The sequence below is a fragment of the Mesoplodon bidens genome (genome assembly GCF_964165515.1).
Source record: "Mesoplodon bidens genome assembly, chromosome: 6".
Classification (NCBI taxonomy): Eukaryota; Metazoa; Chordata; class Mammalia; order Artiodactyla; family Ziphiidae; genus Mesoplodon; species Mesoplodon bidens.
This window is the reverse complement of record NC_138162.1, coordinates 9,906,701-9,921,556: the sequence shown is the minus strand read 5'-3', so window position 1 is coordinate 9,921,556 and position 14,856 is coordinate 9,906,701. Positions and strand designations below refer to the sequence as shown.

Genomic DNA, 14,856 nt, shown 5'->3' with positions numbered 1-14,856 from the left:
CATGGAAAGGGATGGATATGAGAGAGCCCCTACTTGGTTTTCACCACTTCGTCACTGTTCACTTTACATGAATGTACACTCACCAAAAGTAAATTCCATTTCCTTTGACTTTTTAATAATCACTGCCTTAGAAACAGCAAAGATGGATTTAGGTACTTAGGGAGGTTCTATTCTATTATCTGTGAAGGCACCAACAATGCGACTCAGATTGCTGAGTGAGACAAGGCAACATCCTACCTGAGAAACTGGCAAAAGCACAGGAGATCTTGGAGCATGTGCAATTAGTTGACACTGTTTATTGGGGCTTGGAAACCAATCTAAAAGAATTTATGCTTTAAATCAATGGCAGTTGTCAATGAGCCTGTGAGGGAATCCTTGCTAGGACCCTCTGGCTTTTACTGCAACTCATATTGACAATAACAAAAGAGAAGCCTCCCAAGCAGAAGGTCAATCTAATCCAATCACTTAATGCAGAATTATGGTATCAAGTTTCCACATCACTGAATTACCATGGGTTTAGAGGTGTGCACCATAAAAGAGCTGCGGGTGTTAGACATTTAACAAGTTGTTTTATTCCTAATTGGTGGCATTTGCTTAACTGTTTTCTTAATTCTGATTTATGTTTTTATGTTCCCATTTGTTTACATAGCCCATACATCCCATTTGCCTTTATTTGCTTAAGTGTTTCTTTAATTTTATTTACACTTTTATATATGTTGCTTTGCTTACATAACTCATTGTTTGAAGTGGGCTAGAAATAACCATAAATCCCCATTGTTAATTAGCCTCATCCTCATAACTGATTAGTCGAGATTATGAGCCTAGAATGAGGGCAGGGAGGAGGTCTGATAGTGAGTCACAGGATCATTGAATTTTAGAGCTGGAAGAAATTTAGAGCTTCAGACATCTTTCAGATAGAATTCTGTGGTTTTACATCTTCAACGTTGGCAATTATGAAAGACTAGCTGCTTGCTCTTGCTCCTTTACGCAAAAATATATGAAGATTTGGTGACAGCTTTTGAAAAACAAGTTAAGAATAAAAAGAAAGTCCAATCAATGATGACTATGAGTAACCCATAATGGGGGCTTAAAAGAAGAATCAGAAACTTGACCCATATATGGGTTACAGAAGAGCTGGGAATATTAATGGACATAAAGGGGCTTCTTCAGAAGTAAGAAGCAGAGTGGATTGTTTGGAACTCCCTCTCCAGCAGCTGTGCAGTTTGTAAAGATTTTAGCTTGCCTTACTGTAAGGTTAGCTATTAGCTTTGCAGTGGGGAGTATTTAAAAGTACACACAACACATGAAGGAAAGAACCTGGAACCGAGTAGCCTGCTTCATTCCAAGAATCCATCTGTCATGTAAAGAACTGTTTGTCCTACATCAAACCCTGCAGAGTAAGAACAATTTTTCATATCTCATAACCCTATTTTTGGTTTCAGGTAAGACAGCTTACTGAGTTTGGGGAAGGAACAAGAGGACTTTTCAGAATCACCTGACCAAAGGGCCCATCTAGGGTGAGCTCCATGGATCTAAAATGGGGAAAATACGTTGAAGCTCTGTTTGGGAAATTAGGTTAAGAGAAAGCTCAAGCGTCCACAAGAGGTGTAAGTCTAGACCCCCACATAATGTGAGCATTTAGTCGTTTGTAGGCAGAGTACAATGGAAGAAAAAGTGTGATATATATGACAATCCGTGGCTGGAGTCACCAACATTAAATGACTCATAGTGGTGGGGTAAATTGATAAGCAGAATCCAGTCTATCCTTAAATAAACATATCTTTGTAATAAAGAGCTCAATTTGCAGCTTTGGTCTATCTGGAGGCGGCTAAAAGCAAAGGCTGCGGAAGGAGTGGTCCCTGGATTACCAGGAATTGCAGAGTGTGTAAAAGGTTGTAAACCGTTAATTAGTCCTGGATGTCAGGCCCTTTCCCTCCTCCCGGATCCACTTCCCTCTGACACATTTTCATGTGCTCCTCTTTCAAGGGAAAGTGTATGTTACTCATATCCACTGAGCTCAGGCATGAAGCATGCGGGACAACGGGCTCCCACCTTACCTGGTCACCTCTTGAGGGACAGCGCAAGGCCAGAGCGCTGGCGCCAACTCTGAGCAGCGACCTCTCGGTTACTATGGTGATCGCGGGATGGGCGGGGCCACCATGCGCTGCGTCCCCGCCTCTGCCCAGGACTTTTCGAACGCTCCAATAGGGACAGCGCTTTCTTGCCTCTGTCCCGCCCCGTTCGGCTCCGAGCGCGACTCGATTGGCCTGGGACGGGCGGCCGGGTACCCTGAGGATACCATCTCCCGTCGGGAAGAGCCGGAAAGTGTACCAGGCGCTGTCCGAGGCTTGAAGCTCACGGCGCTGCGGGGAAGCACATGGTTGGCCTTGGAGCGAGTTGCCCCGTGTCCCATCCACAACTCTTGGCACCCATGGCTGCTAACACTAGGGAGCAGGAATCGTGGTGTGGGCACAACGTTTGCGGGCCGAGGCGGCCCATCCCAGGGGGCGAGGACGCGATGAGACTTGAGGATCTGGTGGCGCGCTCTCGGGCGCAGGGGATCAGAGGCCAGAGGGTCCGGGCCGAAGCCCGGGGGCGGTGCCAGCGGTGGCGGCGGGAGGCGCAAGGCCCAATGAACGCGCGCACCGCCCCCGGGGGCGGGGCGTGCAGAGCACTCCCCCGCCCTCCCGCTTGCCCCCGCCCCTCCCCCCGGGCGCTGGGGCCGCAGTGAGTGAGTGGCACTGGCAGCCTGTCAATCCCTCAGCCGAGCGGCCTTCGAGCCCGGTCCGCTGGCAGGGTGCGCGGCTCCGGCTGTGGCGGCGGCGACTTCTTCCGCCCCATCAATCTGCTGTCCGCTCCGCGCACTGCCCGCCGGGGCCCTCCATCGGGCTCCGCGTCCCCGCAGCGCCAGTCCGCCCGCTCCCAAACTTTCCTCCTCCGCTCCCCTCGGGCCGCCCGCCGGCCTCCTGCGCCGCCGCCCGCCGCCGCCGCTCCCTCCCCCGGGGCCGCCGGGGCTCGGATCCCGCCCGGCCGAGGCGGCGGAGGCGGCGGCGGCGGCCGAGGGAAGGGAGTGCGCAGCTGGCGCGGGGGGCGGCGGGCGTCCCGGCAACTCGGCTGGCGCTGAGGAGCAAGTTGCGCGGGGCCACCCGGCGGGGCGCGCGGCGGCGAGGAGGCGGCGCGGCGGCCGCGTGAGGGCAGCGGGCGCCGCTGCCTCCGCCTCCGCCACCGACGCGGAGCCCGGCGCTTCCGCCCGCCGTTTCTCCTCAGCCTCGGCGGCGGCGGAAGCCAGACCGGGCGCCCGTCCGCACCGCCTCAGCCGCGGGCCCCGCCGGCCGGGCGGCCCCCTCCCCGCGCGGGCGGGGAGCGCGCGGCCGCCTCCCCCCCCCCCTCCCCCTCTTTCTTCTCCTCCCTCGTCGCCGCCGCCGCCGCCGCCGCCGCCGCCTCAGCCTTCGCCTCAGCCGCCGCCGCCGCCCGCTCCCGCCCGCGCGCGGCGGGATGGACGATCAATCCAGGATGCTGCAGACTCTGGCCGGGGTGAACCTGGCGGGCCACTCGGTGCAGGGGGGCATGGCCCTGCCGCCTCCCCCGCACGGCCACGAAGGGGCGGACGGCGACGGCAGGAAGCAGGACATCGGCGACATCCTCCACCAGATCATGACCATCACCGACCAGAGCTTGGACGAGGCGCAAGCAAAGTTGGTGTCGTCTCATTAAGCATCTTTTGTGTGTGTGCGGGAGCCGGGCCCGCGGCACAGTCGGGGCCGGGGTGGCGCCCGGGCCGGGGCCTCAGCCCGGGGCGGGGAACTTTCTCCGAAAATAGGCCGCCGGCCCGGGCCTCGGGGGCACTTGCCCCGGCGCCCCTCGACGAGGGCGGGAGTCGGCAAAGTTGGTGTCGGGGCGCGGGACGGACTTGGTGCCGCGTGGATTTTGTGGGTGTCTCTCACCCGCCCCCCTAGTCAGGCCCTCTGGCAGCCCGGTCCCCTTGCACGGATTCAAACCTCCCGCCCGGACCCGGTGCACGCCGCCGCGAGCGGGCCCCGGGCCGCACTTGAGGGAAGTGCAACTTTCTCCTCGGCCCAGGGTCCCGGCGCCCAGCTCCGCTTGGCCGCGGGACGGCCTCGCCGTGCGGGCGGCCGCCCCAGCCCGAGCGCTGGGCGCTGGGCGGTTCCCCGGCGGGTCCGGGCGCGGGCGGCCAAGTTCTCGGGAAGGGAGGGCCGCCTCGCAAACTTTGCCGAGCTGTCACCGCCCGCTGGCCGCAGCCGGCCGGCCGCCCGCGCCGCGCCCGCTCCTCCGGCGGAGGGCGGACGCAGGAGCCCCTCCACGCCGTCGCCTTCCCCGGGTCGCCGCCGTCTGCCCCCGGATCGCGGCTCCCCGAGCAGGTTCGCGTCCCGCGGTGGCCGAGACTGCTGACTGCCGGGCAGATGGGTCGCGCTTCGTGCGGGCTGGAGCTTTAGCCGCCGGAGCTTGTCGGCTGTCGCTAACTAGTCAACTTGAGTTTCGGTTGACTTGCGGTGGCTCAAAAGAGCCTTCCAAAATAGGGGGCCGGAATTAAATATTGGATCTAACTTAAAGGAAGGCGCCATATTATTCCATAGGTGATGCTAATACCTTTGTGTTTTGCTATTTGTTTTTTAGGAAACATGCCCTGAACTGTCACAGAATGAAACCCGCGCTCTTCAGCGTCCTGTGTGAGATCAAAGAGAAAACAGGTAAGACTCTGCGCCCCGCAATGGGCCCGGAGACCCCCGAGGTGGGGTCCGAGCTACTCCTTCGACTCTCCAGTTGAGAGCTGCTGCTTTTGGGCACCGCCATCTTTGATCATTCTTTCCTTCCCACCTCCTGATCGTGAGAAAAAACTGCGATAAATCTGGAGTCGATTTCTTAATTCCGCTCCTTGTGTAAAATGAAGTGTAGATGCGGACGGGGCTGGGTCGCAGTCCCCAGGCGGCCACCCCTGGCTGCAGGCGGGGAGGGGGCCGGGAGCGCCTGCCACCCTTTCCTGCTCTTTTCGCCTTGTTTGTATGTCAGTTTTTAAAAGGAGCAACGGGAGACTGGATGCCAGGGACCGAGACCCGGGGAGAAGCATATCCCGAACTTTGTTTTACTTAGCCTTAAGCTTCAGTTCCACAGATAGAAGAATAGATGCGATTGAACAGACCCCAGTAGCATGTTTGAATTAGTGTTTTAGTTGGGAATACTACTTTTAAGAAGCAGGAAGGGTAAAGATATGGTTAGGCATATACAATGTATTTATGACATCTATTAATACTTTTGTTAAATTTTATGTTTAAAGTGATTACATTGTAAGCATGCTTAATATATTTTATGAAGTAGAAAAAGGTCCACAGGTGCAGGTTGAGCAATTTTTGAAGTGTTCAAGGCAGGGAATATATAAGGAGACAGCTTTTACAGAAGTGCTGGAACGAAAACTACAAATACATATTAGACAAATTTCTGACAATTCATTTCAACTTAGTTTCCTTGTTAGACTTTTTAAAATTGAAGATATTTTAGTCTTGAGGTGATAGTAGGGGCTCAAGTGGAATTAGAGATTTAATCTAGATGTTTTAGGTCCTATTTGGCATTATCTTCCCTGTATATGGTGAACAAGTGTGTGTGTGTGTGTGTGTGTGTATGTATGCTGGCTATATACAGTATTATAAAGTTGCCATTTTTTCAGTTGGCAAGAGAAAAGAGGAGAAAGTTAAAGTCCAGGTTATAGCAGTGTTTAAGTGGAGATATTTAAAAGGTTAAATGCGATTGTGTTTAAAGTGAGTGTACAAATCATAGCACACTGTATATAATTGTTAGCTGGTAGGAGAGTTGCCCTCCTGTCAAATAGATTTTTCACCCTGCAATTCTATTCTGATCCTAAAAGTAATCAATAAAAGGTGAGGGATTATTGCTGTCTATTAAAATATATGCTAAAACCATAATTAACAGCAAATGTTGAGAACCTTAAAGAGTGCTTTTCCTGCTTTTCATTCACATAGTGTACATGGTTTCTTAATGTTGAGTGATTGTTTTTAAGATGTATTTTACATTTTGAAAACCACAGGCATTTAAAATTACTAACTTTTACTGTGTTGATTTTTAGCTACCTTTAGAAAGCATTGTCATTTAAAACGTAGCTAATTTTTATCTGACTATAAAATGAGACATCAAGCATTAAATCTTGAAGATTCTTAGTTTAGAAGCCTAAAAGTACGTAATTCTCAGTAAATTATGTTGCTTAATGTCCAAGGGTTTTCTTGCTATCAGGGCTCCACTTCAGTTTCTGCTGACAGCTAAGCAACTGGGGTATTGACTATGTTGTGAATATTAAGATTGATTCAACTTTATACGGCTTTATATTACTAGGAGAGGGGATTGATGTCCCTCCCCTCTCACCCCCTCCTCATGATTTGTATTTATTATTTTGCCTTTTTAAAGTTTTGGCCTAGCTAGCTTGAGAACCAAACCTAGCAAACTGCTTTTCTTGTTTAGACATTTAGCAGCAGGCAGAATTCAATTAGGAAGCGTTAAGTCCTCTAGTTGCTTATTTGCACAAGACTTAAGTTACACCATTCTGAAAGGAAAGTATAGTCAACCTCATGTCAAAGGTGAGTTACGAAAAAGAAACAAGCCTTTTCAGAGTCTGGGATTACTGGCAGAGAGAGCTTTGGCAGGGCGCTTGCTGTTTAAGAAGCAAGAGGTAGCTGACAAAAGAAATTTTCGTGTTTTGAAAATTGTTTGTGAGGCTTTCAGTGATAACTTGTAAATTAGATCCTCTTTTTGTGCTTTGGCCAGCGGATCCAAGTTTGCACGTTATCTCTTTTGTAAAAGCCAACAGCCGACAAAGAGTAAAGGCGGCTGTCTTGGGCAGAGGCATCTTCCTGCCAGCCTCTCTGAGCTCGAGAGGGACGGGATTTAAGTACTGAATGATTGATGGGGGTGAAGCTCTTTCTCTGCTTTCCTTTCTCCCCTGCTACCCATAGCTCCACCTCACTCCAAAACTAGTCTTAGAAGGAGACAGGGACGCTGGACTCAGAATCCTTGATTTGAAGTAAAACAGCTGTGTAGACATTAGTGTTACCGAGGCAAAGAAATTGGGGCAGCAAATTCCAGGCCTCCCCCCACACCCCCAATGTGTTCCCACAGTCATGCTTTGGAAACAGTGAACTTATAAAATAAGCACTGTAGGATATAATGTATATTGCATAATGCTTTAAAAAAACATTTTATTACATCTAATTACATAGTATCCAAAGATTAATTCTCTATAACCTAGAGAAAGTTTACCTAGTCATTTGTAATAGAAACTGGGAACATTACGCGATGACTCTATCCTGCACAATAGAGGGGTAGGGGGTTGACTAGTGAGGAGATGGGGGGTAAAGCTGTCATTTCAATGGATAATGTCATTTCAGTTGTGCTTTTTCTAAAATAAGACAAAATCATTAAAAAAAAATCCACATATTTGTAGATCTGCCCAGTAGGTTTTGAGGTTTCTGATCAGGCAGTGAGCACTGCGAGTTCTGATGCACATGAGGGATTTAGTTTGGAAAACATCTTTTTTCCCTCCTACCAAATACGAAAAGGTATTTTTCCCTTCTGACATATAAATGAGTAATCTACCACAATTATATTTTTTTCTTGTTCAGAGGTAGGAAAAGTATACTATGAGATGCTTGCTTTTTCTTGAAAATGTGTTCTTTCATAAAATTTATCATACAGTTATTTGGGGGCAGAAATATCTGTCATTGTTGAATTTTGGTATTTATGCATTTTGAAAGCACCTGAAAGTTACAGGCTTTAAAACAAGATATTTGTCCATTTTAAACTAAGTAAGCAACCAGTGAGGTAATTGTTGATATGTTAAGATTTCTTTCTCTCTCTCTTTTTTTTTAGCCATATTTTACCATCTTATCTCTCATTAAATATCCGTGATGCTATGAAGGTCTCATCTACATACTTCTTTGGGGACATTCCCTCACATCTTTCTGGCCACCTTAATCTTGATTGTTGAAGTACTTTGTGAGAGGATTCCATCCTCATAAATCTGTCTTCTTTCCAAAGCCCTTAATTATGAGAGTTTGAATGAAGGAAATGGCTCTTTTTGAGAAAAAAATTATTTAAAAAAATTTAAAATGAAAGTTCAACAGTATATAATCTGAGTCATATTGTTAAAAAATGTTGTGTATTAAAAAAAAAATCAACATAACCTTTTCCTTTCTAAATGGTAGGTTAAAATACTCCACATTGATAGCTGCCAACCAAACTCTGATTTATTGCCACCACAAACCCTAAATAGCATTCATTTACTAGTAATGTCTAATGGCATACATGATGGTTTGCCAGATTTGTGGCCTTTGTGAGGCTTATAAGCAGGACTGACTTGGGAAGATCATAAAACTTAATGAACTTCTCTACTGCAGGAGGTGTCCGCAGGGGAAGAGAAAGGCCTGCTTGCCTGGTTGGGCTGGTTGAAGTATTTTTTATGTTTAAGGAGAAGAAGGAAATTACTATTAAAAATGCTTTCCTTTGAAAGGAACCCTCCCTAGAAAGAGTCATAAGGATTTTACATATCAAAACTGGATCAAGAAGGTAGCTTGTGAGTTTTTATATGCATTTAGAATATGATATATATGATTAAACCTTTTATCTTTACTGCTGTAAGTGTGACTAGCTTTCAGAGGGGTAAGGCAAGTACTCTCAGTCAACACCTCTCTATTTAATTCTGACTCTAAAGGTTTAGAGACTCATGGTGTCTTCTTTTTCTGGTCTGTTTTCTTTTATTTTAATGCTTCAATATAAAAATTTGTTCATTTTTCTTCTTCAGTGCCATGTAATTCTTCAATTCCCAGTGTATAAAACCCAAATATTCCATCAAGTGAAAATTTAACAAGAAAGGTGAAAACTGTTATATGTGAGTCTAAATGTTATTATATATGTTGCATACATTCTTTTAAGTTGCTCTTGAGATACTTCCAATATAGTTATCATTATTTGTTCCAAAGTTTTAAAAACAAATGCACTGTTCCATACATGATTCATTTTTGTGTTTTTGTGAACTTATTGTCTAGTTTTAAAAAACTTTCTATTATGAACAACTTCAAATGTAAAATATACATAGAGAAGAGAAACTTGAATCTCCATGAACTCATTGCCCACCTTCAGCAGTTAGCAACACTTGGCCAATCTTGTGTTCTCTGTAACTCCCACCCTTTCAAAATTATTTTGAAGCAAATTTTAGTGGACCTTTAATGTTGTAAATTTCATATCAGTTTTAGACATGGCTTGTTTACATCGGAAATATTAAATGCTAAAACAGGAAAAAATACAAAGTTAGTTTATCTTGGAAATGTCATAAATTGTATTGCTTTATTACAAATTTTTCCTCAGAGCAATTTAAGAATATTTTTTATTTTCTATTTTTATAGATTTGTTTAACTTACTGGAGCTTTTTAAGGAAGTTTTGAGGGAGGATGTAAAAGAGTGATGTTTTTCTAACTTTCTTTACTCTTCCTCTCCCATCCTTAGAAGACAATACATGTAATACGTTCATAGACAACTTAGAAAAAATAATCTTACTTCTCTACTGGTTTGGAACTTCATGATCTAAAGTATCAAGCAGGTATTATCTTTAAGTATGGACCTGTCTTCCAACCCTTTTTTTTTCCCCCAGTAAAAGGATATTGAACCCTATTGTCAATACTAACTTGATCTGTGCAAGTAATTCTTTCATGCCTCAGTTTTAGTGGACTTCATTTTATTATAGATTTGTGTAGTTCTGTTTTTTATTTGGGACTTTACTATGTTATTTTATTATACTAATTTACATAATTTTATTCTGAATCAGAAGTATATTAATACAGTGGCAAAGGAAGCCTTGCCTTGCCTCAAAGAACACATTGGTTCACTGGCTTTCATAAAATATATCTGTGTATATCTTTCATGTTAGGATCCTTTTCCTTTTAATTAATTTTGCTTGTACTTTTAGATTTCTGTTTACAAATTTTGTAAATGGCTACTTTCAAGACATTTAACTTTAATGTTTTATTTGGATTATGTATATTTTGATAGTTTATGGTGGCATTGTGTAGGATGAAGTTCCATGAAGTGCGGCTATGAAGAATGAAAACCACATTTCATGAACCACACCCTAAATCGGTCATGCTTTATTTTGTACTCATACCATTGAGGTATCTATTCAGAATAAATACTTAACACATCAGCACCAAACACATCAAGTTAAATAAGGATTTTTAGACTATTTTTCCTCTATTTATGTACACATGAACAACTTTAGGTATTTATTACTTCAATATTGACACTATGAGAATTATGTTTTATTTGTTTTCTCAGCAGGCTTGTGTTTTAGCCATTTATCAGTGTGATCAGCATGATTTAGGTAGTAACTGACTAACAAAGCTTGCACACCCCCCTCCCATGTTGACCTTTTCAAGCATTTGCTCTACTTCAGTAGGCCATTTGAGTCCTTACGTATGAAGAGAGTAAATAATTTATATCACTATGTAGTGTGAATTGGTCCAAGTTTTTTAGATCTGGCTAAAAGATTTTTTACAAAGTTATAGAAGTTAATCAAACGCACAAATTGCTATCACAGCTATGTGATAGTGTTATATTTAGCAAATACATTAGCAGGAAATGCTTGAATGAGCCTCTGGAAAAAAACCCATCTTTTTATACCTTTAGACACAGAACATATTTGAAAATAAATTTCATTAATCTTCAACACTTGATTCTAATTACCCTCTTTGTAGGTAGGATAGTAACCAGAATCTCTTCTTTATTGTTATTTTTAAAATAGACATATTCCATAAATATAAGATGTTTGTAGTTTTTGATAGTAACAGTAGTTTGCTTTGGTACTAAATTTGAGTGTATGTCTAGTAAAAAAAAATTGGTGTGATAGGATGTGTTAAGTTGAATTGGCATAGCATTTTTTTTTTTAACTGACTATATCTACGTGATAGTAACTCATTTGGACTGAAAACAGTTAAAAGTAATTATGGATAAAAATCATTGTTAAAAGTTTTGTACTTGTTTTTTTCAATTTAAGTGCTTTACAAATGTTAAGCTGTTTTGAACAATAACCCTTTTTGTGTGATCATATTAATGAGAACTTGGTATACAATGTATCCTTTTAATGCCGATGATTCCTCACAATGTTTAAACCATTATTTGGGAGACTCAACATATGTTATGGCAAAATGATTTTTTGTTTTGTTTTGTTCTTTGTGATACATCAGTTTTCAAAACATATTTCTTATGCATCACAGTCCAGCAGGTGGCTTTTTACATTAAAAAATTAATAAATTTTAAAATCCCATAAAATTTTATTTCAAATTAAAATTAACTAATTGAGAATGTCAACATTTCCTCTGTTTCTGTATTAACATTTATAATAGAACAAATGGTTGCATATAGAAATTATCTGCAACATTATCTAAATTAAGATTCTAAACAGGCATTACAGATGCTGGTAACTTTGGCAATTATCATTTTGTTTGGTGAACAGTAGTAAAACAGTGTGCGGTAAAAGTGTTTAGAGAGAGAGGATAAATAAATTGAACAGTTTTGCAATGCAAAGTGGTTTGTGGTGTTTTTGAGGATTTCTTGGCTCTCTCTTAACTGCTATTGTGAGCCTGGAGCAGATTTCCCCATTGCTAATGCCCTAGAAGTATTAATTCACTTTGATATGCTAATTAGAGGGCATTATGCAAGAAATGAGATTAAGTGGCAGCATGAAGCCATTTGCCTGTCAGTAAATTGAGAGCTTTAGCATCAGGAGGAGCTTTGTGTGTGTGTTTTTTTTTTTTTTTAAGTTTCTCTTGGTTTTGCATATAAATAAAATTGATTGAAAGGTCTCCAGAAGCTTCTAGAACATTGGTGGATTCCTCCCCATGATTATTTAGATGTAAGAATGTTAACTGACCTGACTGGAGATAACAAATAAGAAGTTTTCATTGTGTTCTCTATATATGAAAGTATATTAAGAATTTTGTGTCATCTAGTCTTTTTTTTCTAAAGCCCAATTTCAGTAAAATGGCTAGTGGACTGTTACCACTTCTTTTCAGAAGTGTAAACTTGTATGTGTGCTTATGCACCCATGTCTTCACTATAAACTGAACTTCATAAGAATATTTTCTTCATTGGAAAGGATGAAGAAGTTGTTGAATTGGGCTTCAGGAAACTATATTAAATGAGCATTAAGACTCTGACTTAAGTACCTAATTCTAATTGCAGGGAAGAATTAGAATTAATGGTTAAATTCTGCCCTTTACACAACCTGTGGAATTTACATTTCAGCATATATCTCTTGTGTTAAGATTACTATATGATTTTCGTGTTGAAGATGGAGTTTCATACTTGATTCTGATTTTGCTTTTGCGGTTTAAGCCAGGCCTTTGATTTTCTCTCTATAAAACTACTGTGACTTCCTATATATTGTGGGGAAATGGATGAGTGAATGCTGGGATAGGAGTGGTGGATGGGGAGGAGGACAGAACTCTGGGCCTGTGAAAAAATTAAGGTTTCCTCAAATATGGAACTTCTACCTATATAAACGATGCTAGGGATAGAATTTCCAAACCCAGGCTTAACTACAGTCTGAGGTATGGTTAGACAGAAGAGGGTTTGGATCAAGCATTCAGATTGAGGTTTGCTTCTAGCTTCTGAATTCCACCACTGTAGCTGTGCCTCTAGACCCAACAAACCGTAACTTCTCTTCAGAGCCGTATGGATTATTTAGTCACCACAGCTGCCATGCATACATACTACCAAGGCTGGCATCTCCTCCGAGTGCATGTATGGTGCTTGTTAATGTTAGTGGGAGTCAGGAATGTGCACACAGAGAGGGGGATGAGTCTCTCCTGAGACAAGAGTCCTGATTGCATTTCTTAGTGAAGAGGACTTACTGTACCTACACATTAGCTGCTCTTCTAAATGAAATACTTGGTTGCTTTAAATTCTCATTCCCTTCTCAGGCTCCCTTAACTAGTTAAATCAATGAGTCTTCATTAGTCTCTGATTACTTGCAAAATTTCATTTGAAACATATGAAGTTATTTTTCCTCTTTTTTTTTTTTTTTATTCTTGCGGTACGCGGGCCTCTCACCGTTGCGGCCTCTCCCGTTGCGGAGCACAGGCTCCGGACGCGCAGGCTCAGCGGACACGGCTCACGGGCCCAGCCGCTCCGCGGCATGTGGGATCCTCCCGGACCGGGGCACGAACCCGTGTCCCCTGCATCGGCAGGCGGACTCCAACCACTGCACCACCAGGGAAGCCCTGAAGTTACTTTTGATTGAAATGGGAACAAAAAGCTTTTGAAACTGCATATTATTATTTTTTAAATGAAAGGTTACTACTAGCTTTCAGATGTACTGAGCCTTTGTAAATAGGAATTTATAGTGGAATTATGGGAGGGACTTTTGAAATACTTGAGTGGCATTTGATGGGGGAAATCACAGCATTTAAAAATATATATATAAGGGCCTCCCTGGTGGCGCAGTGGTTGAGAGTCCGCCTGCCGATGCAGGGGATACGGGTTCGTGCCCCGGTCTGGGAGGATCCCATATGCCGCGGAGCGGCTGGGCCCGTGAGCCATGGCCGCTGGGCCTGCGCGTCCGGAGCCTGTGCTCCGCAACGGGAGAGGCCACAACAGTGAGAGGCCCGCATACCGCAAAAAAAAAAAAAAAAAAAAAAAAAATATATATATATATATATAAATGTGAAATGGCAAGCTCATATGTGCACATTATGTAGAAACCTTTACTATCCAAGTGCCCTCAAATGAAGAAGAATTGACTTAGGTGGTCTCTTAAGTTTCTTTCTTTTCTCCTCTCTTCTTTTAAAAACAAACAAACAAACAAACAAACAAAACCCTAAAAAACCCCTAAGGATGAAGGTAGTTGGAATTCATAGTCAGATATATCATTTTCAACTTGGAATAGGAACTAGAACAGGAAATTGATTTTATATTTATTATGAAAGCAAGAACTCTGCCACCGACTGACAGCCATCCATGTTTTAGTTTTGTGATAATTGTTCACAGACATTACTCTGCAGTTGGCCCAGATTATTTATAATGTTGATTGGGAGTGTTGGTCCATTAAAAGGTATGTGTAGGGGGCCTCCCTGGTGGCGCAGTGGTTGAGAGTCCGCCTGCCGATGCAGGGGATACGGGTTCGTGCCCCGGTCTGGGAGGATCCCATATGCCGCGGAGCGGCTGGGCCCGTGAGCCATGGCCGCTGGGCCTGCGCGTCCGGAGCCTGTGCTCCGCAACGGGAGAGGCCACAGCAGTGAGAGGCCCGCATACCGCAAAAAGAAAAAAAAAAAAAAAAAAAAAAAAAAGGTATGTGTATAATGAATATCTTTAATTAAACCAAGTGTTATTGGAATATTCTACACTGGATCTTGGGTCGAGGATTAACTGTCAGTACTGGTAAGAACAAGTTACAATAGATTGTGCAATGATTTCTCTGGCTTCAAGGATGTATTTATTACCATTTTTGAACAAATTATACTAACATGAAAAGTTGTGTTTGAAATGATTGTGTGCTAGATAAGGCGATACATTACAGGAATGGTTGGGTTTATGGAGCTTTATGTTGAGGTTTTCTCAGAAATTATAGCACAGGGCTGTCACTATAAAACCCACTGATATAGTTGGTAATAACATACAGTGAAGGTATTTTTAGATTTTCACTTCTTATTCAAATAAGTGAGAACCCTCCAGTTTTTCTTGTCATACTTCTTCTTTGGAGTCAGTAGAGGAAAAACATGAAATTCTTTTAACTGTGTATGGGGTGTGGGTGCTTGACTTGTCTGAATTTCCTCCTGCTCACCACTT

General features: G+C 43.5%; 1 protein-coding gene across 2 annotated transcripts in view; it reads left to right on the top strand.

Annotated features, from left to right (window-relative positions):
- The first annotated feature begins 3,429 nt into the window (after positions 1–3,429).
- Positions 3,430–14,856, top strand: part of PBX3 (PBX homeobox 3) — a 241,025-nt gene continuing 229,598 nt past the window's right edge. For both annotated transcript variants that reach the window (XM_081236583.1, XM_081236582.1), the window contains exons 1-2: positions 3,430–3,695; positions 4,636–4,709. In XM_081236583.1, coding sequence (XP_081092709.1) covers positions 3,496–3,695; positions 4,636–4,709 — 274 coding nt within the window. In that variant the 5' untranslated portion in view covers positions 3,430–3,495. The remainder of the gene's footprint in view (positions 3,696–4,635; positions 4,710–14,856) is intronic.